General features: G+C 40.9%; 1 protein-coding gene across 8 annotated transcripts; it reads right to left on the bottom strand.

Annotated features, from left to right (window-relative positions):
* Nucleotides 1-791: 791 nt before the first annotated feature.
* Nucleotides 792-23,018, bottom strand: LOC131223245 (tRNA (cytosine(38)-C(5))-methyltransferase 2). 8 transcript variants are annotated; one of them, XR_009160353.1, is made up of 12 exons: nucleotides 22,724-23,012; nucleotides 22,500-22,610; nucleotides 10,552-10,645; nucleotides 10,332-10,450; nucleotides 10,095-10,217; nucleotides 4,708-4,933; nucleotides 4,488-4,625; nucleotides 4,128-4,222; nucleotides 3,849-3,926; nucleotides 3,490-3,554; nucleotides 1,497-1,626; nucleotides 1,140-1,280 (listed from the first exon to the last, which is right to left on the bottom strand). XR_009160353.1 is itself a non-coding variant. In XM_058218581.1 (11 exons), the coding sequence occupies exons 1-11, from the start codon at nucleotides 22,874-22,876 to the stop codon at nucleotides 1,202-1,204; spliced, it is 1,281 nt and encodes a 426-aa protein (XP_058074564.1). In that variant the 5' UTR covers nucleotides 22,877-23,006; the 3' UTR covers nucleotides 1,058-1,201. The 8 variants fall into 8 exon arrangements, 7 of the variants coding, with proteins under 7 accessions (XP_058074563.1, XP_058074564.1, XP_058074565.1 ...); XM_058218581.1 differs by lacking the exon at nucleotides 1,497-1,626 and having other exon boundaries at nucleotides 1,058-1,280; nucleotides 22,724-23,006; XM_058218582.1 differs by lacking the exon at nucleotides 1,497-1,626 and having other exon boundaries at nucleotides 1,139-1,280; nucleotides 3,490-3,637; nucleotides 22,724-23,014.
* Between the last annotated feature and the right edge of the window lie 1,764 nt (nucleotides 23,019-24,782).

Raw genomic sequence — 24,782 nt, 5'->3', positions numbered from 1 at the left:
ACACAAATAACAGCTTGATCCAAAACTTCTGTGGTGCCCAGGAAGTTTTCATCGGTAAGCGTCTATTTCCTGTGGTGTGGTCCACTTGAGTTTTGGATATGCTTCGATTTTGCGCTCATGCCCTAAAATGAGCTGGAAAAATAAATGGACAATGTAGATAAGACACATTCATCACAGTGGCCCCCACAGAGTTTACTCAGTCCACAACGAGCGTACCCTTTATTCTACAATTGCCGGATGTGCAGCTAATCCATAGGGGTGTCAATGGGCTGGGCTTAGGCCTTAAAAAATCAGAATTTCGAATACGCCCGGCTCGACGGACAGCCCTACCGATCAGGATGTGTGCATGACAAACCTATCCATCAGGGTCCTCCCTCAAAGAAAGTTGAATGCCTCATAAATCACGCCAATCCGACCATCATGTGGGCCACCGCGTGGATTTGGAGGTTTTTGAATGGTTGTCCTTTTTTCCTCTGTTGGGGCCTCCCATGTTGTGCATATGCAATCCAACTTGTGAATCATGTGAGCCGTACCATGCTGATGGGTTAGGCTTATATGATCATTTGGTGGGCCACATCATAGAAACGATGGATAGATCCAAAAACCTCCAAATTTGCATGATTGCCCACATGATGGTAGTTTTAGGGGGCGTCCAACTTCCATGGCGAGCCAACCCTGCTGGACAAGTTGGATGCCATACAAAAGACTTGTGTACCCCATGAGCGACACTTGCAGAAAAATCTTGATTCCACAAGGACTTGGGGCAAACCAGCCTCATTTGCAACCCCAACAACATAAACACCAGCAGAATTGATATTTAAGCCCACAAATCACTACATTAAGAGATAAGACATGAATGCTGAAAACCCAACCCTGAGAAAACAGATTTGAGTCCTAACCTACCTATCACGAACAGAGCAGAACAGACATGATCATTCCCCTGGTCTTCAGTTTGTACGACTTGGGCAAACGGTTCGCCAATCCCTAACACTGGCCTGATTGATCCCACCATGGATGGCCTATGCCCCAAAAATTTCTTCCAAATGACAATCATAACCATTGACAGTTTCAAATGAAATGCAGCAACGGTCCACATTCAACCGAGCCACAGACCCAAGGATACTACAAATATTCTCAGGTCCCGGATCATACAGTTCCTCAGCGTGGGTTTCAGATGGAGTTGAACCTTGTACACAGGTAATCATGACGGTTCGGAGAATAGATACTGGAGCAAGGGCGCCACCACTGCTACACTTAGACTGTTCCCCAGTAAAGAATACCTGCATAGAAGCAAAGGCATACTGCATGGATTAACAGCTATTCATGTTCTCCACCATTTCTGCATAAATATGGCATGCATGTGTGTCAATCCAGACCGTCCAGGTCATGGGGCATTTCCACTGTAGATGAAGCAAGTCCCAAATCACATTGCTTCAACGATCCTAACCATCCAGTTGGTAGTGCCATCAAATTGACAGGTAAAAGAAAATAGTTACCAGTCCAAATTCAATGTCCGTTATCAGAAGTAAATATGATTCTCATCATTTTTCAGTCCATGCTCAATCGGCAAGGAGGCAAATTTGGGCAAGTACAAATTGAGGTGAGTGTGCTACATGTGTCCGGTGACTGGTCACCATTTAAGAAATGGAAAAAACAGAATTAGTGGTAGTCTAGCTAAGCCCTCAGAAACATGTTTTTTCGCCTTGAAACTAGTCTGCTGGAAGCTATGGGATCTATGGTGGGAAATTGAAACTCCAAGCCTAGTTTTATTAGGGTTCTGGAAATGATGGCTAGAAGAGTAGGATTCTGAAGTCCACTCACCCAACACATGCCAATGTGGAGTGCGTAAGATCCAAGCTGTTCATCAGATGCACACCATTGTGTAGGCCAGTCCAGTCATCTAGCAAGCCAGGCGTATATGGAAAAAATACTCAATGATCACTATTAGATGTGCACATGGCCTGCCAAGTGACCAGACCAGTATGGCATTCAGGCCATGGTGCATAGGCAGTGGAGCCCACCTGATGGATGGACCAGATCTCATGCACTATGTTGAGAGTGGCACTAGAGATCCTCCTCTAATCCACGTGGCCTTAGTAGGACTCCAGGGTTATTTCAGAATTGTCACGGTTAATTGATATTGCAGATACAAGTTTAGTTATCATGTTCCCAAGCCAGAAATTGTTGAAAAGAACATTTAAAACTAAAAAGCCAGAATGAAAAATGCACTGTAGAAATAGGAAGAGCAAAAGAAGTGCAATCACTTTCTTTGGGTTTGAATAAACGTTTTCCTTTGTATTACGGGTTTTATACTAGTTTACACAATAGCTTTTCAGTGATGTCTTGGTTCAACAACCAAAAGTATGAAGCAGTGAACATCAGCTCAGAAGTTAGTCCTTGGATCACTGAGGTTGACTCATCCAAGTAGTAATGACTCTCCCGGGTCAATAAAAGATTGCCGGAAAAGATGAAGAAAAAGAAGTTTGGGAGATGGAAAAAAGGAAAGGAAAAACAAGTGTTTTTAAATGTGTGGATGTGAGGAAGAAATACCAGTAGACGCACCCAAGGGTTTAGATGTGGAGACAACAGAGAATGACAAGAAAGAAAGAGTTCCGTTACTACAAGTGTTTCATATTTATTTTTATTTCTTATTTTTGGAAGGATAATGCATCATTTTGAGTGGGTAGTCAGAGGGGCTTAAAATCACTAAAACACAAAACTGACTTGATGATGGATTTGCTGGTTTTCTCAAGGATAGAGAGAAGAAGAAGCGGGGAAAAAAAAAAACTACCAAGCTTCTCTGACTCAGGTTCAGATCCTAACCCAACTAATAAAGACCATGCTAAAGAATGGCTCATATGAGTCCCATCTCTAGGAACTTGGGGAACAAATGCCAACATAAACCAAGTGAGAGATTCAAGAAGCTGATCAAGTGCAGCCATCATGTAGATATGCTGAACCAAACAAAAGTTGAGACCGGTCCAGTAATCTCAAGGAATTTGGGGAACAAATGCCAACATAAACCGCGTGAGAGATTCAAGAAGTTGATCAAGTGCAGCCATCATGTAGATATGCTGAACCAAACAAAAGTCGAGACCGGTCCAGTAATCAGGTGAGACACACGTAGGAAAAAGGAATGGACAGTAAAAAAATTTCCCCAACTTCCACATGCAATGTACATATCTAGTCCACAAGATGAACAAACCAGGCTGTTTCTGTGGACATGGGCATCTCCACAGTATGGCCCTCCTGCTGAGTGGTTTGGATCTCTTACACAAGTGCCACATGCACTTGTGGGTGCTAGTCCCTTGAAATGGGAATCATGCATCCCGTTGGCATTTCTGAACCCATTAGCTCGATGAGTTGCCAGTCCTAATGACAGCTCCTGCACATTTCCTTGTAGATTTCTTTGAAGTCACTGTTGCATCTATGATGTTCATCCGTTCCAATCCTATCGCTAACATGATAAAAGCATTAAAGACAACTCACCGTTGTCTAAGGCTTATGTGTTGCGGGAAGTGGAAATCCTCTGGGAATGAATGCAGATTGGCCACCTGAAGATCAAAGGAATTTGGCATAATAAACAAGAAATTGCAGGTGGCAACCACCAGTATGCATTGAACCATTGGAGAAGATCCTGTACCCAACAAAACAAATGAGAATGCGCCCAAATCTCTCACTTACCATTCTAGTGCGCAGAAATCTCTATGCACATTCAAAGTGGGACCACGTCCAATTTTTAGTGGCAGCAGGAATCCTAATGAACATTCATTGATGGACACTAAGAGATTTGGGAACCCAGTCTCCTGTGCTGTGCTCCATTGGGAATGCACTAAAAGTATATATACCTCTCGAGGGGTGAAATATCTGAGACCAAGGCCCTTAAGTGAAGTAACTTGAGCATTCCTTGGAAGTGATTCATCATTCTATAGATTGTGCCCCAAGAAAAAATCACTACAGAAGGTTAATAAGTACTCCAGCAAATATGAACTGAGAACTGTACTGAAACAATGGTATTGGAAGTTCAATTTCAAGAAAGAAAAACATTCACAATACATAACAAAAAACTCATTATTCATGTCGCAATGAAATAAACCATTGGCATGTAAGAAGAAGAAGTATCCTACTTGAGTAGTCGCCAAAAGGGAGCCAGTACCCTTCACATACCGGTAGTAGCTTTTGGTAAAACAACAGCAGCGCTTGGAATCAGGGTGCACAATATCTGTTTCTTTTAAGCATTCCATTCCAAAGAAAATGGAAGAAAGATCATAGATTACGTTTGTGTGTGTGTAGAGAGAGAGAGAGAGAAGGGGGAGGGGGGGCCTCTTTACATGCGATACATGGCCTAAATGCCCCATGCATGCCAGGTTGGTATATGCAGCCGCATGTACATGTTAGAGGTGCATGTGAGCTTGGAGAAGCTCAGGAGAATGTGACACGAAAAGATAACTGACACAATAACATGCTCATGAAAGAAATAAGGATACCCATCGCACTTCCCCACCGGTCGATCAAGCTTGACGGAACAGCGTATTGGTCCAAGGAACTACCACCAGAACCATTTTCTTCATCACTTTCCTCAGCATTTGTAGCAATGTCCTCCAAGACTGGATGTATCCTTTCATCTAGAGCACAAAAAATTGAAAACTTCCAATAGAAATGTGGCCATCTGTGGCTTCCCAAACACTGTATAAACATCAGACTTACAGGATAAATCTGATTCTGCCTTTCCCAACTGACTATCAGAAGAGAACCTGGTTTCAAGGAAGTTTTTTATTGGTTCACAAGATAGGTCTGATATTTCCCGTCTTTCATCTGAGTGATCAAGTTCATCTGTCCATGCACTCTTCTCAAGTGCCAAGAAGGGAGAGGGTGTCCAAAGCAGCAGGTTATCAAGGGATGGGTTTTGAAATGATGAAGGCTTCCTCTTCGCCTATAAAGTAAATAAATGAAGGATGTAAGACATTTGAGCTATAGAAAAATGAGCAGAACAGCTGACGGTGGAAAAAAAAAAAGCATATCAACAAGTGAATAAATGTAAAGTACTTTTACACACACCTTGTAGAACACCAAGGAGAGAAAAATTAATAACTGTAGAGAATCGTAAGCCACAACAATTGCCTAATTTGAAAAAGCTTGCTGCAAAACCTCACCACTAAACTATTGACAAAACAAATGTTGGCTGATTGCAGTTCGTATCAGTTCAGGTTCAACTCATAGTTCGCAACTCATCAATCTGACAATCGCCCCATCTCAGAGAAAAAAAAAGGAAGGGAAAAAAAAAAGAAAAAAAGAGGACAACTGAAGAGAAAACATAAGAAACAACAATTGTCTAATTTGGAAAGGCTTGATGCAGAACACCACTATGCTATTGATAAAACAACCATTCTCTGACTGCTGTTCATATCAGTTCAGGTTCAACTCATAGTTCACAGCTCATCAATCTTTCAGTTTTCCCATCTCATTGAGTTAGGGGTTTTTTCTTCCAAGTAAATTCGCTTATTTGATATTAGTTCACTCAGTTTGTATCCGTTAGTTCTTATTCATAGGTCAGATACCCTAACCTGGAGAAAGTAATAGAAATTGCAAAGAACAAAACAAAGACCAGAACCCATCACTAAATAGACAGTCCACAATAGACAAGAAAAATTGAAAGCTTTATAAGTTCCATAAAGGGAGGAAAAGAGAAGAAAATTATGGCAAAGTCTGTCCATAAACACAATAAACCACCTATTTAAATGTCACTTAGGATCCTAAAAGTTGCCACAAAATCCAGCCATCAATCATCCTCTATTCCTAAAAGTTATTTGAACCCGCTGCTTCCCTTCTCGCTTATTGGCACGGGTTCAAGCTGGGCAAACTTAGAACCCGAGTGTGGAGAAAGTCTATTCTAGCCATCTGGTGGGCAGTCTGGCAAGAGCGGAATGACAGATGTTTCAACAACAGCCAGTCCTCGACGCAATCTGTGGGATCTCGGGCTAAAATTTTAGTTATTGAATGGGCGGCTGCTGTTCCAGGTCTGAAAGATTTTTACTTTTTGTTTCTTGGCCTGTAGCTTTGGGTCTGCTATCTCAGCAGTCCCCTTTTGTTCTTCTCCTTTTTTCTAATATATTCTAGTCACTTTTTTTAAAAAAATATACAAACAAGAATCAGTGAGGCCCCTAGACCGGGTTGACTTGTAAGTTTAGGGAATTCAACCTTTTTGATGGGAACATCCCGCGCACGCCGTCCACACATGCACGCACACCACCCCCCTACGCTCGTACACCAGAAGGAGGGCCCCACCGTTGATCTGGATCAATGACGACGTCCAGGGAAGGCCTCCTAGTTAGAAAACAAGTTTTAGTTCAAAAAAGGTGGGCCCGATAGTCAAGAAAAGCCCATCATGGGATTTCATGATCGTGGCCCACTCATCGGATTGATGTCGTATTTTAGGTTTTGCTTATTGTTATTATTTAGAACACTGTGAACGCTTTGGATTTCTTTGTTTGGTTTTTATTTTAGTTTACTTCGCCGCCAAGTAACAAGTTGCGCACATGGTGCGAGTTGTGGGGCATAGGGCTTTCCCTATAAATAGGCACCCCTTGTAGTTCTTTTAATTCATTCAAGTTTAATAAAAAAAAAAAAATTTGCTTTATTTTTCTGCTCTCTTCGTGAGTTGTGGAAGAATTCAAAAGTAGGCGCGAAGCCTTCCCCTTTCGAATGGCTAACTACGTGATGTGAGGCCACATCTATCCTCATCCGTCCCTACCATCTCTCATCCATATACAGCATCTTTTATCATCATTATTGCTTTGAAATTCCCAGCCTTTGCAGCTATTCATCCCCCTACAGCTAGTTTCCATAATCTGGACCTGTAGGAGGGCTGAAACTTCGGCGGAGCACTATGCCTCGACCTTATGTCGGATCGTCGTCAAACTTGGAGGGATTGGAGGTCTCCCCTGGCCGACCAAAGCCTAGGTGTCACATTGGGAAGGCAAGCTTCCATTATACATGCGGCCAGCCTACCGCACACGTGCGTCAGCTCCGGGTCACCATCTATACGCAGGAGCTTTCTCCGAGTTAGGTTTTCCTCTGGTTTTCCTCTTTTCATTCCTATTCCCTAAACCCTAGCCTTAGTTTGCATTAGCCCGAATTTATTTGCCCCTTTTTTCACCCTAGGGTTCCTTGAATTGAAATTGGGAAATCCCTTGGATTAGGAACTGATTCTTATGCATGTGTGGTTGATTTCTATTTCCCTATGACATCGTTTGGATTATAATTTTTATTGGTCCAGACCTAGCCTGTGTCGGCCTGGACGCGCATATATTCCCCTTTCATTGAATGTTTAGACTATCATGTGGGATGTAGAATTTGTGTAATTGTTTCGAAATTGGTATGATCTAAGCCTGAATTCTTGCACATCATACTTGAATTTCATGTCCTGCATCACTTTTCAAAGAATTTGTTGAACATGTCATTAGATATTTGAAAGTCAATAGCAGTAAACCACGAACTAGTATACCAAAAGAGTGGGATTTTGTTCACAAAAAAAAATAAAAAAATAAAAAAATCATTGATAAGATTTTGATCACAAATGAACATTTTAATTCGAGGAAAAGATCAAATCCAGTATTTCTTTGCAACATGGATACGGCGAAAGTCTATGATTGTGTACATTGTTCCTTCCTAATTTACACATTGCAAGGAATGGGATTTGGATGCAAATCGGTGATGTAGATCAAGGGTTGTATAATGTTGCCAAAAAAATTTATTTTAACAAATTGGTCAATTAAAGGCTATTTTTAAAGTTTGAGAGGTTTGATCCAACAAGACCCCCTTACCTCCGTTTCTATTCTCAATGATAGTGAAGACTTAAGTAAGCTCATAACAAAAGCTACATAGGGGGGATTACTTTGATGTTTTGGTGACAGTTCCTAGAGCATCAACCAAATAACATCTTCAATTCATCGACGAAACCTTTCAATTTTGTGAATCTTCCTTTGATCAAATTGAAGCGTTTTGAGGAATTATCCGCTGCATCGAAGCTGTGTTTGCATTGAGAGTCAATTTCAGCAAGAGCCCCCTTGCTCGGGTGGCAAAAGAATCCTCTGTTATGATTGCGTGGGTGGAAGGCAGTTTCACTTCCTTTAAAATATCTAGGACTCACTCTACTTGCCAATTTGACGGTGGAGACAACACAGCACCTAGTGATTGAAAGACTTTAAAAGAAACTGGCTTCGTGGAAGAGATCCTGCATTTCTCTCTATGATCACATTACACTTATTAGAGCCACACTGACAACTCTTCCTGCTCCCGCGTCTCTCTATTCAAAATTCTGGCCAAGGTCGCCAAGAAGCTGAAAAAACTTCGAAGGGACTTTTTGTGGAAATGGAGGGATTTCCACCTTATCAAATGGAAAGATGTTAAATAAAAATCAAGAAGGGGGGGTGTACTCGAGAGAATAATAGAAAATTTGGGCCTTGCAAGATGGTGGTGGAGGTTTTGTATTAAACACAGTGCCCAATGGGGAACAGTTATTGCCAGGAAAATTGGAGAAAATGTGTGGGATGGATCCCGGAAGGTGTTATGAGAGGGAGAGGGTCTTTCATTTGGGGCTATATCCAAGCTTGGGGATGGATCGAGATGGTTTAGGGAAGGGTGTAAGATTCGAAGTTAGAGACAAGATTCACTTTTTGGAAGACTATTGACTGGAGAAGTCAAGCTTGCAAGTTGATTCTCGACATTATACTCTGTTAGAGGGAAAAAAATCCAGCAAAGGAATGTTGTGAAATTTCACGGGTCAAAGAGGCATGGAACTCTGTTCTCAGAATGAACCTTTGGGCCTTTGATCTTGAGGATCTGGATACTCTCCTTAGGTCATTAGATGAAGTTTACCTACCTAGAAATGGGGTAGATTGGCAAACCCGAGCTCCCACTTCTCATGGAAATTTTTCAACCAAAGAATTCCGTATATCTCAGTGTCCTCGAGAGGGCAACAACCCACATTGGGAATCCTATGTCATGCCTTGTGTAGGAGCATTCAGTTGAATTGCAGTGACCAGCAAGACTTTCACTTTGAACAACTTAACACTTGTTCCACTTCTTCTTTCCTTTTCTTTAGAAGTTATTTTCCCATGCTAGCAATAACGTCGTTTGGAATAACATACACCTTGCTACAAAAAATGGAACTTCTACTTTTCTAACATGTGTTTTATGAGTTGGAAAACGCATAGTCGATTGATCATATTTTACTTCAGTTCTATTTCTACGTGACGAGGGATATTTGGGCTTTATTTTCCCTTGGTGGATCTCATGAAGGGTTGGTTGGGCAGCCCTTTTAAGATACGGAGTATGAAATTATGGAAGGCTCTTCATCTTGCTATTATGTAGGACATGGAAGGACAGAAATAGTAGAATCTTCAGAAGCCAATCTGGACCCTACCAACTTGAAGTAGAACACATTAAGTCCCTTCTAGCAAGTTGGGCTAGCATCACCAAAAAATTCAAAGGGTTAAGGATTGCAGACATTTGGTGCAATTGGTTTGAAGATATTCTTTTCTTTTATTTTCCTTCTTCTTCTTTTTATTGGCAGTTTTAAGTTATTCATGACAATCCACCTATAAAAAGACACTCCCCGTATCCCACCTAGCCCTGATTGATGGAAACTAAATGTTGATGGAAGTTCTTTGGGAAACACGGCAATTTCTAGTATTAGTAGTGGGTGATCCATGATCAACAAGGGACTGGCAAAATGTCATTTTCAGGCTGGATTTGGAGATGCAAGTCAAAGTGGGCATTTCTCTTTTCAAGGATCGCTTTCTCTAGGTATCTCATCATTGATGTTACTGCTTATGTTTCTGGAAGTTGCCTGGCTCCATAGAAGGCCTTCCTTGTAAATTAGATCTTATTTAGTCCGCCTTATTTGCAGGTTAAGTTTAGCCATTTCTAAGATATGCTAAGCTTCTTGCTTACTCTCTAGCGTAGGGCACCTCTAGGAACAATCTCCTTATTTCTGATCATTATACATTGTGCTAATGGATAGTTGTATATTTTGTTTCCTTTAATAAAACATTCATTATTCGATAAAGAGAAACACGAGGAAAATGGATTACCAGGCAAAAGTATCGAGGTCTAGAATATGGTACACCAAACTGCAACGGGCTCAAGATAAATTCCTGCGTAACAAAACCAGTTTTGACCAAAACTTCCACCATCTGTTTATGTGTATCCGATGTCTGCAGCAGAAGAAAGGGGGGAAATACTAGATTCAGAATATTCTGTAAATAATATATATATTCATTGGGCGAAACAACATCCAGTTCTAATGATCAATAATTCATCATACAGACCTCAAATCCAACAACATTCTCCACAAACAGCAAGAGTGGGGGTCTCAACGTATGTGGGATAAGTTCAAGTATCCTGAGAAAGGAAGATGCCCGAGCATCCTCAGAATCCTTTTGGAGACCTAGAAACAAAACAATAGCACTTTAGAACAAGAAGCAAAGCATTTGTGCTGTAATTTTCACGGATCTTGAAGGATTTAACATACGGGCTATAAAGATGAACCTTGCCGTGTATACGGTTGGCATGGAGGAGACAGCAGCCAAGCATCCGCTCCATATTTGTCTAGTTCAGACGCAGTGAGGCTTTGGATGTTACCCTAGACCCACCCGCCAGAAGATCACATCTATGGTTAAAACTTAAGGACATTATATACTAAATACAGAATCCAAAAAACAACAAAAACAAAGAGCACAGGGGTCATAAGGAATTTTCACTCTCTGAACACATGAGTGCAACAGATCAAACAGTGTTCTATCTGGTGAAGGACGAGTAATGTGAACTGAAATTTTTGTCCGTGATGCTGACGAATATTCTATGAGTTAACTCTGTTATATGTTCAAGAAAAAATATGACCTTATTCACACCACAGCACATTTCCATGGACTATAATACAGCCAAGGCCTTTGCTTTCTGATGCATACTTAACTGGATTTGAAAGATTTGGACCTTTATCAAAATCACGCATGCCATTTATTCTCTAGAGCAACCATAAAATCTTATAAAGATAATAAGAGATGATATTCTCCTAAAATAGAAATGTCTGTAAGGTTGACACTTTAAAATTTGAATCATCTTGACCGAATTTCATTTCTTTGCAAGACATAAAATTCAGCTGTGCATTCTAATCAAGTTCCATTGTTGTGAAATTTATTTAAAGGAAAGGGTTTGCCAAATAGATATGGTATGGATGCAAAACACTGCAGAGTATATTACTTAGAGAGTAAGATAATAAGTCTGTATATCATATATCGTGGTATAATAGAGAGATAAGAATACCAAATTTATGGAAAAAAAAAAAAACTTGATAACTTGATATTCATACATTTTATAGGTACAAGGACAAGGGGATAGAGGGTCAATGCATGTTGATACCATATACTAGAATGGCAAGAACCCTTTTTATTAGCATAAGAAAAATCCGCACAACATGATTTAGGAAATGATTAAGGAAGAATGCTAATTTTCCAACAAAGGAAAAATCTATCTTCTGGAATGGTGGAGAGGAAAAGAGGACGGAAAACACTTTATTCCTAAGTTCCTAATAATAGAGAAAGCCATATGCTATAGTAGAGAAGACTGATGCCTTTTTTGACAACATCAACATATTTATGTGACAAATAGAATGAATGCCTATCCCCAACATAAGAGCAACCTTTTATCAAGCTGTGTTTTATGTTTACTGTCATGTGAGTTTAGTCCCACAGATGATACATATGGGAGAGTGGGGTTGCAAGTACTATCTATACAAAGGAGCTTGATGTAGGCAACTGAGCAGATGGCAACCCCTAATGGGGCCACTTGCGCCTACACATGAGAGGAAGAAAAGGGTATAGAGGGAGAGAGAGGCGGTGGCCCTCCCCTATATATACGCCCTCTCCCTCTCTCCACTAACACCCTCTTTCTCAACTCCTAAAGCGCCTACGCGCTGCGGACTGCACAGACACACCTCCGCCTCAATCTAGTGGACTGCATACCCACACCTCCATCTAATGGACTGCGCGCTCGTGCCTCCAACAAGTGGACTGCATACCCGTGCCTCCATCTAGTGGACTGCGTATTCGCCCCCTAATGGACTACCACTCGCCCTCTCTATTTTACTAAGAGGTAAGAGAAGGAAGAGATGAGACATGTAACATGGAGCCCGTCCACTCGCATTTGATCAGGACCATGTCATCGGCATACCACCTTCGTCATCAGATCGAGGTGAATTGGCTCGTCTCCCGCATGTGGTTGATTTGAGCGGACCACTACATTCCATGTTTCGGTTCCCTGCATCGGTCATGTAATCGTGTTGCTCAGTCCATAATAATAACAATAACATAAAATATAACGTGCCACATCATCTACATGCCCCCATTAGTGGTAACAAAGCCACGTTTAACACAATTCTGATGAGACAACACAATGAAGTAGGTTGCTGATGCAACTCTTCATTATCCTGTGCAAAAAGTTTGCACCACATTATAATATGCAGCGAATGCCATACTCATAAATTTTGTGGCATACAAGTAGCGCTGTAACACACAAACTTACAACGGCGTTACATTACTATATTTATGTGTCAAAAATACTTATTGTCGATGTCACCTGATTATTGCCATGGAGGGATTCCTTTATTGCCTTTTGACTTTGATTGCTTCTACCACGCCCAATCAGGTAAGTGGAACTTTTATACTGGACTGAAAATGACCGCATTGCACTTGAACCAATTGGTTTGTGTGATGACAATTTGGATTATTTTGAACCACCAACGATGATTCCACGTGAATCTTATTACACTTAAGTATCTCATATGTGCTTTCCAATTGACTAATACAAGACCCTCTCTCACCTGATGTAGTGACAAGAAATGGCATCCAAATCAGTTGTGGCCAATCTCTTAAAATAAGAGTTTTTTTTTTTTTTTTGAGAGGTAACTGAAATTTTATTAAGAAATCGCAAAGCAGGAAAGAATACAAAAAATGAAGGGCAAAATCAAGAAGAAAGATCAGCGTGTGACGTTGATTTAACATATAAAGCCCAGTCTGAAATAGCTTATATGATCAGACTTTTTTTTTTTTGGGGTTAGCTTGTTAGTACACACCCATGTCAGTACACACTCCGTGTTAGCCACCCCCGCTAGGGATCGATACCAAGACCTCAAGTGTTGAAATGAGGTATCTCCACTCAGACATATGATTTCCCTCATAGAATAGTCCTTGTTTTGGAAGCAATGACTTTTTCGAGCTCTCCAACTATACCACAAAACCCCCATCACCACCAGCCTCCAAATTGTTTTTATGGACTTACCCCCGCCACCTCCATGCCAGGCCCACAAAAGTTTGACAGCCGACCCAGGCATTAGCCAAGAAATGTGAAAAATATTAAAGAAGTGATCCCAAACCCTGCGAGCAAAAGGACAATGGATAAAGACAATGGACTCTGCATCTCTCATGCACATCAAACAGATATTTGGGAGAATAAGAGATCTTCTTTGTAGGTTGTCAAAGGTTAGGACCCTTTTTCTTCCTCCAAGCCACACGAAAACCGCAATCCTTGGAGGCGCTCCATAGAACCATTGACAGAAAGGGAAAGAACGGGGCAAAAGCGGCTTAGACATCAACTCGTAGAAAGAGTGCACAGAAAAGCGACCAGAATTATGCACTTTCCAAACCAACGAGTCTTCATCAGGATAAGAAGGCGAATAAACCTTCAAGAAAGCAAGCACAAAAAGGAGTTCTTCAAATTCGTTGTCCGAAAGATTTTGCCTACAAAGAGGAGACCAAACAATAGATCCACCAATAAGTTGGTAGCAATGGTCAATCATGATGAATTGGTCGGAAGCAACGTGGGCCAAACTCAGAAAGAGATGAATTAATGGTCTATCACCGCACCAATTGTCAAGCCAGAAGCGAATACAATTTCCCCTTCCCAAAGAGAAGGAAATTCCCTCGCAGAAAAGGTGCTCAGTGGCGACAATGGCATTCTAAACATAGGAAGCATGATAAAGGGACAAAGGTCTAGAGCTCCAGTCACCCGTTTGAGTTCCATATTTGGAGACAAGAAGCTCTCTCCACAATTTTCTTACTTCAGAGCCGAACCTCCAATCCATTTTCCAAGAAGCACATCGTTCGTAAGAGCCAAACTTTTCAAACTTGCTTATCTCTTGGAAATCGGCTTGCGCACTTCATCCCAATTAAGCAAAATGAAATTTCCTTTTATCTTCAAACCCTTTCCATATGAAATCTCTTCTCGTTTTATCGAGTCTAAGCAGAACCGATCTTGGGCATTTGAAGAGAGACAAAAAGTAGACCGACATGTTAGATAATGCCGATTTGAGAAGAGACAGACGACCTCCCAAAGAAAGATAGCAATGCTTCCAAGATGATAGTTTTCTTTCAACTCTCTCAATGACCTTGTCCCATAAATGAATCGCCAGTTTTCCAATGCAAAGAGGGAGGCCAAGGTAAGAAGATGGGAAGGAACCACTCTTACACCCGAAAACATTTGCTAGCCAGTGGAGGTCATCATTCAAGATATGAATTCCTAGCATTTCGCTTTTGGAAATATTGATACTAAGGTCGGACACCGCCTCAAAGCAGACACCGATTTTCCAGAGGTTATCAACCGAAGAGAAATCTGCATCGCAAAAGAGAGTCGTGTCGTCCACATATTAAAGATGACTAACAAGGACCCCTGCCTCTGCCACCTTGAAGTCATAAATAAGTCCGTTCTCCTCGGCCCTAAAAAAGCATTCTACTAAAGGCTTCCCCAATAACCAGTCAACCACAAATAGATAAGAAGATAAAGGGTCACCCTGTCTAATACTGCGGGAGGCTTTGAAGTTACTAAAAGATGAGCCGTTGATGAGGATAGAGAAATATGGAGATTTAATACAAGATTGGATCCAACCTCTCCATTTAGAGTCACAACTAAGCCTATCAAGCATATAGTCCAAGAATCCTCAATCTACGTAATCATAGTCCTTCTCAATATCTAACTTGCAAACAATTTTTCTCTTCCCTTCTCTCTGTCTTGAGTCGATGAATTCATGGGCTATGAGAACAAAATCAAGATTATGCCTATCTGCTATGAAAGCACCCTGATATCCCAAAATGACTAAAGATAGAACTTTCCTGAATCTTAGGGCCAAAACTTTGGCAAGGATTTCATAAGGGCTCCCAATTAGACTTATAGGTCTAAAATATTTCAACAATCCGCCCCTTCAAGCCTTGGAATGAGTGCAACGAAGGTGGCTCCAAGATCCCTTAAAAGACGACCTCAAGCATGAAATTCAGTTAAGAAGGCCATGACATCGCTTCCAACCGTAGACCAAAATTTCTGAAAGAATAAGACCGGAAAACCATCAGGTTCGGGGGCCTTGTTGCCGCAATCAAGTCAATGGCCATTTTAACCTCATCTTTTAAGAAAGGTTGTTCAAGAGATTCAGAATCATTTAGAGAGAGACGAGAGAAAAAAGATTGTCCAACCCCTCCAATGCTCGCAAGAGAGAAAATTCCTATAAAAGCAAACAATGGCATTGCAAATTTGATCCTTATTCGTGGTTCTAGAACCATTTGCCACCAAGGAATTGATTCTATTTATTCAAACTTCAGCACTAGCCATACTGTGGAAGAATTGCATGTTTTTATCGCCAGCCTTTAACCATAACGTTCTAGAACGCTGAAGTCATCTGATTTCCTCCTCCTTAGAGAAAGAGTTGTACTTAGCTTTCAACTTTGGTCTCTCAGTTCTTTCCTCATCCGATAGGAGGCCTGATTCTTCTTTCAAATCAGATGCATGAATTTTGTCTAAAATAGCTTCAAACTATACTTCTCTTGCACCCAGCACCTCTTTTCTCCATAGTTTAATTCTTGCTTTTAGCAACCTGAGCATGCAGCCCAATTTGAATTCTGCATAACCTTCAACTTCAAAAGAAGACCAACATTCCGATATCAATTCCTTGAAACCATTTATTTCCAACCAAGCTGCATCGAATCTGAACGGACGTGGACCCCAATTTTCAATTTTTACTTCCAAAAGAATTGGTCTATGGTCTGAAATGATTCTCAGTAGGCCCCGTTGAGAGACTAAAACAAAATTTGTCAATCCAATTTTTGGAGACAAGAAATACATCTAGTCTTGAAAGAGTAGCTTCTGATTGGTTGCTAGACCAAGTGAATTTAGCACCTTGGGGGGGGTTGGTTTTATAAGATCATGATGCGCGACCAATCAGAATATTACAGCATGTTTGTGGTCACCCAACCCCCATTCGATTTTTCATAGGTAAAACGAACAACATTGAAGTCACCGCTGATACACCACGCGAGATCCTATTTTTTCCAGACAGAAGAAAGCTCCGTCCACATCTGATCACACATAGAGGGAGAATAGGGACCACATATAGTAGTGAAAACCCAAGAAAAAACCTAAGCATAATTTTCGAGAACCAACGATATTGAGAACGAACCAACAACGCTATCAAGTAATTTCCAAGCAACAATAATTCCCCCCGCATTTCCGGAAGCGTTCAAAGTGATCCAATCGAAATTTGAAATACCCCAAATAGAATTTAACATACCTCTATCCACTGATTGCAACTTAGTTTCCTGAAGAGATAGAATCTCCGCTTTGGACTTTCTGTAAATCTTTTCAGCTTGGGCTCTCTTCAACTTGTCGCCTAAACCCCTAATATTCCATGAGAGAACTGACATTGTTCAAAACTCTGCCCGACCTCACCATTTTGTGGCTGATTCGCAACTTTCCCACTGGAGAACGGTGACACATGTTTCTGAGGGGATAAGTGAGGCACCCATGTGGATGGAAACACGAGCGTGAGGTCGAGATTCAAACCCTCGCCAAGCGTCTCTAGTCGGGCAGCCACACGTGTGACAGACGGACACGTGTTTGTTGAAGAGACAATCGTATCTTCCACATTAAGTGCAAAGTTTGAAATTTCCAAGTCGGACCTTGGATCAGGGCTAACCTGAAGCAAATCCTTTTCCATCACAAGTTTCTCCCCATGCCACGAGTCATGAACCAAGGGTGGAAGCTAATCTAGCCTTACAGCTGGATCCAAGCCTAACCCAACATCAAGCATCGGGTTCAAGGCTCTAAAACGTTGCGGGCTCAGGCAGGAATAAAGATTTTCCCTCCAACAAAGCATCAAATGCCATTTTGCACAATCACATCCACCCAATTCCCATCTACCCCAGGGATGGGGGTGCCAGCATTAAAAATCTAAAAATAATGAATCAAGCTCTCCTCGGCAAGTGGACTTGGAGATTGGGTACTGAGGGAGGTGCTCCCTGGAACACTCTCGTCAAGGGTAAGTATGGCACTTCTTCTGGTGGATGGGGGACTAAAGACTCCTCCGCTTATAGGGCTTCCTTCATTTGGAAAGGGATTTTGCGGTCTAAGTAAGCAGTGATCAACAACATCAGTTTTGAGCTTGGCAATGGATTAGCCATTCGATTCTGGGAAGATTGGTGGGTGGGTGAGGAGCCGCTGAAAGTTAGATTCCCAAACATATACTGACTGGCTCCAGATAAGAAAATTCATGTTACTAGTTGCTTTGCTATTTCGGATGCCAACATCGTGTGGGACGTGAAGTATATCAAAAACCTTCACGGTTGGGAGGTAACTGAATTTGTGGAGCTTCTTGATTGCATTTCTAAGGCGCAACCCGACCACGCCATGTTAGATAAACTTCTCTAGACTCGGGAGAAATCTAGTATGTTTTCGGTGAAATCCTTCTACTCATACCTAACCCCTCCTCTCAACCAATGGGCCCCTCATCCCCTTTCGTATGGAAGTACTCTGCTCCCCCTAAATATATATGTTTGGCTGGAAAAAATCAGATTCTTAATGTTGATAATCTGAGAAAGAGGGGTATGCAACTCGTCAATATATGCCTATGCTGCATAAAAGAAGAAGAAATGGTTGATCACCTCTTGGTCCATTGTCCGTTTATTGCCCAGATTTGGTAGGAATTCTCCAAGCGATTCAAAATCAGTTGGAGTATCCCGAACTCCTCCTCTAACCTGTTGGTGTCTTGGCATGGGATCAAGCTGGGCAAAGAGAGAACTCGGATTTGGAGAATGGCGATTCTAGCTATATGGTGATCAGTCTGGGAGGAAAGGAATGACAGATGCCTCAATGATAAGCAATCCTTGGCTCAAGCTGTGTGCTCTAGGGCCAAAAATCTGATTATAGAATGGGTGGCTAATGTAAATGGCCTTAAGGACTACGACCTCATATTCCTAGGCTACTAGTTCTTTTTTTTTTCTGCTATCTCAGCAGATCCCTTCCTTGTACTTCCTTTTTTTATCAATATATTCCCATTATATATATATATATATATATATACATCTTCCATTTGCTGACATGAGTTCGAGGAAACTTCCATTGTGGGGAGGGAGTTTGGAAAAGTTGCACCTTTGTCAACATAGCAACGGTGCTTCGCTAGGGGTCTTCTTCCTGCTCATATATTCTAGATTTCTCCCCATCTTTTAGGGATTCCCCAAGAATCTTCCCTCTAGATTTTCATATCCAATATCTCTTCTTCAACGATCACTTTGATAGCATCAGGGATTGCAAGGCTTCTTTTCTTCTTGATACATAGACGAGCTACCCCTACTTCTTCCCTTTCCTTCGTCGCCGAATCAATGGCAACCAATTCTCCCAAACAAGATCCTATTACAAGAAAAATATCCCGAAACCAAAGTTCCATAGGGATTCCCCAAACTAAAACCAAAATAGTCTCCCTTCCAAAGAAAGTGCTCTTCGACCATCTTTTAATTCTTGTAACAGGACCTTTTAAGAACATTTTCCTACCATTAACGCTTTATTGAAGCTTTCCTCTGTTTTGAAGTTGATCCAGACATCAGCAATCTCAATGGGTTTCACAGGGAACTCCATTGTGAAATACCAACTCCAACAAGCCACCTTTGTATTTGATCTAAAGAAGCTCCAATAGTAATCTCTACCAGTAAAGACCACCGCAAAGTATTAAGCGATTTCTTGATGACCTCTGATCTGACATGGAGTGTCAGTATGTCGTTAGTGGTGTCTGTCCATATCCATTTTATCTTATCAACCTCCTTGCTAACAGGAGAGAAATTTGATGGGAACAATTTTGATATTTGGCGCATATCTATCAAGATTAGATGAAGAAAATATGTACACGTAAAAAACTGTTGACAGAGGGCCGGAGATTGAAAATGGAGATGTTCCGATGAATAACCTGAAACTTGCACAATAGAAATACAAAAATAAAAAATAAAAATGGAGACAAACATCGGAACAGTTAAAAATATTCTTCTTAATTCTATGCACAAATATTCGACCCCCACGTATGAAATCTATGAGACAGCAAAGGATATGTGAAACTCCTTAGTCGAGTCCTATGCCTAAATATCAGACACCAAGATCAAGACAATGCAAATGAAATTTGATGCATGTAGGATGCCAATTAAATGTTCCATCAATGACCATATTAGAAAAATGGAACAGATGATGACGGAGTTGCGCAAGATAAGCTTCGTCTTACAGAAAATCATTGTAATGTTTCAATCTCTACCAAATTCACGGTCCCCCATAAAAGACATCTTAAATCATAAGGAAGCAATCAAGACTTTTAAAGACTTAGCACATCATTTGAAACATGAAAGTGAATTCAAGGTTACGCAGTGTAGTTTTTATTGCCAGAAGAAAGATGTCCAATCAAAGAAAAGGTTTAAGAAATCAGTCAAACAAAGTTCTCCTATTAATTGATCCAATTTACCCTATCGTCCATATCCATCCCATTCCCAATAATGATCACATCAATATCAACCATATCCACCTTAAAACTGACTATATCCACCTAGATATCATCCCATAAACATCCACAACTACTGCAGCCTGTTGATTCTGATTTACGAAAAAGAAACAAGGAAAAGAAGGAAATAAAAAAAGAACCATTGCAACCCCGTAACATGTATATAGAACCCATGTAGCCTAGGAGAAATAATAAGAAAAGACAAGAGGATAATGTGATGGTTCCTGTTTTTATGTGAAAAATAAGGCCATTGGGCCAGGTCCTGCTCCGAACATAAAACGATAATTTTTCCTCCACTTGTTAGTTGTGTTTACACAAAAGGGTTGATAATTGACCTAAACTTTAAAGAATTGATTGTGGATTCAAGGGCAACAAGACATTTGACAAAAGACATAAAAGGTCTTGAGGATTTTTGGACTAGCCCACTCGGAAGTCACAAGTCGTACATGGGAAACAATGCATTGGATGTCGTAATCGGAGTTGGAGCATATCGTCTCGAGTCAAGGATAAGACATTCTCTGCTATTTAAAGACACTCTTTTTGCTCTTAGGATGAGAAGAAATCCTAGAATTTTAATGTCAGATCTTGTAAGATAGAGTTTCATTAAAGAAGAACAATGTAATACTTGCTTGAGGTGAGTTATCAGGAGATTTGTTAAACTAAAAGTTGTAAGTAATTTCTCATCCATACCAAGCAGCTCGTCTTTTATTGGTATGTCCGATGCTAGTATTATATTCGAATCTATTAAGTGGCATAACAGATTAGAACATATAGGAAAGGATTGAATGATCATGTTAGCGTGAGATGAATTACCAGGAACATTGACAAGAGTAGATTTGCCCTTACTGTGAATATTGTGCCAGGAAAAGCAACTAGAAAACCATTACCTAAAGCAGCTAGATCTAAATAACTTTTGCAGATTATACGCAGTGATATACAAAGAAAAATCATGTTTGGAAGTTGGTCAATCTTCAGCGGGCCATAAAGCAATTGTAAATAAGTGGATATTCAAAAGTAAGAGAAAGCATATGATTTAATTGATAAATATAAAGCTCATTTGGTAGCAAAAGGTTTTATGCAAATTGGATAGAGCTGCTTTGATAAGTTCAGGCAACGCCCCAAGGAGAGGTAACAGTTGTTCCACTTAGGCATCATCATCTCCACCTTGGGAAACTACGTGGTCAATAATCTTAACTAATTCCGCATATTTACTCCTATTATTACTAAAATTGCACTCCATATACTCTGTTTTAATTCAACTAATTTTAAATCCTTTAGATTCTAAAGCATCCCTCCATAAATCTAGTTTTGTGTTTACGTCATCCCTTGTCTTGTCAATCAAAACCATGTCATCTACAAACAACATACACCATGGGGTCTCTTCCTACAAATGCATGGTTAACTCATCCATAACTAATGCAAAAAGGTATGGGCTCGATGCAGAACCCTAGTGTAAGCCTACAGTAATTAAGAACTCACTTGCCATGGCTTGTATAGAGCCGAGTTATGAGTTATTGACCCAGTGCTCGCGCGCTTTAGGTAGGCCCTCTATTTAATGAGGTTGGGATTTGTTGAGCCAGTAATCACGCACTTTAGGCCAGACTTGCACATTGTAGACAAGACATATGCCCAGTAATGTCTACTTTGCAGCGTGGGTAAGTGACCACGTGATCCGAGCGTTGAGTTGGACTCCGCTGCAAGACCGATTAGTATGTCGGTGCCTTATTCAATCTACTTAGTGCATTGTGCGAGTAGGCCGGTCTCATAGGTAACACTTGTGCCCTCAACTACCCACCTTTGCGTACAGAGAGCTGAGATGGATTGTCACTACTTTAGTGTACAATATGAAGGTCATGATTGATTTGGTCAAGGAGATGTATTCCTAGGAAAGCGGCTTAGTCGATTCTGAATTGCGTAGTTGCATGTGAAAGATCCCTTGGCAGTGACGCCAAGTTTCCAAGACCATAATTGCACACTTTAAGACTTATCCACCGCAGCATTATCAAGTTTTGTAAGATGATTTACAAATTGTTTCTTAAAATTATGTGTAAATAATTTACTTTTCAAAAAACTTCAAAAAATGTTTGCAAAAAAATTGTGATTTGAACTCAATAAAGTGCATGTGCTGACAGAGCGATCCTAGATCGACAGTTATCTCAAGTATATGATGGCGGTCAACATTGCTAAAGCGAACTAGAAAAGTTGTGCCCCCACTACAGGGTTGAGTTGGAGATGCTGGAAACAGGGCAGATGGCAACCCCTAGGGGGGCCACCTGCCCCTACACGTGGCACAAAGAAAAGGATATGGGGGAGAGAGAGGCAATGGCTTCTCCTCCTCCTCCTCTCCCCCACTTTAAAATCCACTCTTATATGCCATTTGAATGTTTTTTAATGAATTACTTCTCTAAACTATCTCAGCTGTGAATACACAATTACAGGATATAAACCATTTGTAGGCTATCCAAACACGGTCTAGTAAATCATTTAAAACTTAAAGCCAAACAGACAGGCTGTAACAGGCTGTAAATCATTTACAGCCTGTAAATCATTTACTAGTAAATCATTTACCACCATCCAAACGACCCCTAGCTTCAAATCGGAGTTTTCAAAAATAACGAAGAAAGAGATATAGAGAGAGAGAGAGAGAGACCTGATGCGGGCGATGGCCAAAATTGAGTTCGTAGACGTCGTTAGCTCTGTTGTTGATGTCGAAAGCTTCCAATACTGTTGCTGGAATTCCAGCTTTCTGTACGGAATATCTCTGCAGAAGAAGGATAGCGAGAGAGAGAGAGAGAGAGATGAGGAATGGAATGCTGCTGATTTTTTTAAGAAGATTGAGAGAGAGTGAGAGAGATTTCCTATTTAAAGCAATACCATGCCTCCGATGCCACTGTAGAATTCGAGAATTTTCCATTGCTCGGTTTCATCTCTGTAAGGAGGCTTCTTCTCCATCGCTTGCGCCGAAGGAACGAAGAGAAAGAGGGTAGAAATCCAGAGACTTCTGGCTTGGAGGTGCGTAATGCGCATCCGTTTGTGCTCTTTCGCGCGTGGGACGCGCCAACGATGCGCTGCCCATGGTCACGTGACATGCGTGTGGCGAGCCCGGGTGCGTTCGTCAGCCCTCTCTCAAGGAACGCTGGCAAGGGCGTGCAGCAGGCGCATCCGATGCGGCTCATGAGACAAGTAAAAAATAATAATTTGATGCTACGGACCTACGGTAGACCGTGACGGTTGATACGCAAGAACTAATGAATTGGAAATGCGATGGGAGAGCATCTCGAACTACACTGTATCATCAAAGGTGAGTCATAGCTTAGATAATCGTTTGGCTAGTGCTTCCGACGGTCCAGATGAAAAATGGCCCCCCGGCTCGTATCATTTAAAACCATGTGAAGACATGCCTAAAACATATAAAAGCACTTGGTGAGGCCCACATAAATTTTGGCTGAAACTTGGTCTGACCCGTCATCCAAGTGGGACACACATAATGGATGGACTAGATTTATGAAACACATCTCAGTGGGCTCAAAAGATGATTATGAATGTTTTAATGGGAGGGCAACCCCTCTCAACTTTTGTATGTGGTGTGGCCCACACAACTTTAAGCCCAAGGGCCACCATGGAATGATGCATCTAACTGATGGTGTTGATGTTCAACACGCATCATGGTGGGGATCACACAGCTCGACCTCATGAGAAGTTCCCATCAAGTCAACCGCATAGAACCATTTCCATATATATATATATATTCGAGCGCACCTTAATATTTCCGTAATGTTTATTTACCATCTAATTTGTTGATAAGGTCACATAAGTCTTGATGAAGGAAAAAAAAAACAAAAACAAAAAACAAATATAAGCTTGATCCAAAGCTTTTGTGACCCATTAATGGTCAAATCATCACTGCTTCTTATGGTATGGTCCACCTAATAATTAGACTTGCTTTATTTTTTGGATAATGCCCTGGAAAAATGGATAGATAGTGTGGATACATAATACATATATCAAGGTGATCCCCATGGTAAGGGTTTCATTGCCCTGGGTGAGGTATGTGCCTCACCTAATTAGCTCTCATCTTTTTTGGGGGATTTGAATTGAAATTTCTGGATTTAAAATCTCCAATTACTTTATGGTACCAAATAGATAGGGATTTTGAAATCCCTAAATTCACAGTGCCAAGCAACACCCAAGGTTACTCTTTTTTTTTTCTTTTTCTTCTTTTACGAGATTAAGGGTCTTTGAATCCAAGCCCAGCCTCAACCAACATGGTGTGGTCCTAACGGCTCACCATAATGTATTTATCATATATCTATGCCGCCCATCTATTTTACAATCTCATTCTAATCTCATTCTAGCAGATGAGACGAAAAATAAAGTAGATCAAATCTGAGGTGAACCACAACACACGAAACAATGGTGATTAACTATGAAAAACTTTTAGGGCGTGTTTAGGCAGTGGGATTAAAAGGGATTACGTGGGATGGGTTTCATCCGGTCGTGTGCCAATTCCACTCCATGTCTGGGAAGAATGGAAAAGCTTGAAATTAGATTAGATGGAATTGCATTGGGCTCGTGCTAATTTCACTCAATGTTAGTAAGTTGTGTAGGTCCCACCCTGATGTGTGGGCTATATCCACACCATCCACCCATTTTTCGATATTATTTTGGAGCATGGCCAAAAAATCAGATAAATCTAAAGCTCAAGTGGACCCACCATAGAAAGCAACAGGGATTGAACACTTACCGTTGAAAACTTCTTTGGGACCACATGAGTTTTGGATCTACCTCATTTTTAGGCCCATGCCATAAAATGAGGTTACAAAATAAATGATCGGTTTAGATATAACACGTGTATTATTCATAATAATTTTAAATGATGGTAGGTATATCCATTCAATGTACCACCGTATTACCAACAAAGCATGACATTAAT

The sequence above is a fragment of the Magnolia sinica genome, chromosome 13, assembly GCF_029962835.1.
Source record: "Magnolia sinica isolate HGM2019 chromosome 13, MsV1, whole genome shotgun sequence".
Taxonomy (NCBI): domain Eukaryota; kingdom Viridiplantae; phylum Streptophyta; class Magnoliopsida; order Magnoliales; family Magnoliaceae; genus Magnolia; species Magnolia sinica.
This window is presented reverse-complemented; position numbering and strand designations above follow the sequence as displayed.

Excerpts from the sequence above, each read along its gene's own strand:
- LOC131223245 (XM_058218580.1), bottom strand. The coding sequence starts at position 22,876 with ATGCGCATTACGCACCTCCAAGCCAGAAGTCTCTGGATTTCTACCCTC. Across the intron at positions 4,626-4,707 it reads GGCAGAATCAGATTTATCCT|ATGAAAGGATACATCCAGTC; the intron begins GTAAGTCTGATG and ends TTTGTGCTCTAG. Across the intron at positions 1,281-4,127 it reads CCCTTTTGGCGACTACTCAA|GTATTCTTTACTGGGGAACA; the intron begins GTAGGATACTTC and ends GCTTCTATGCAG.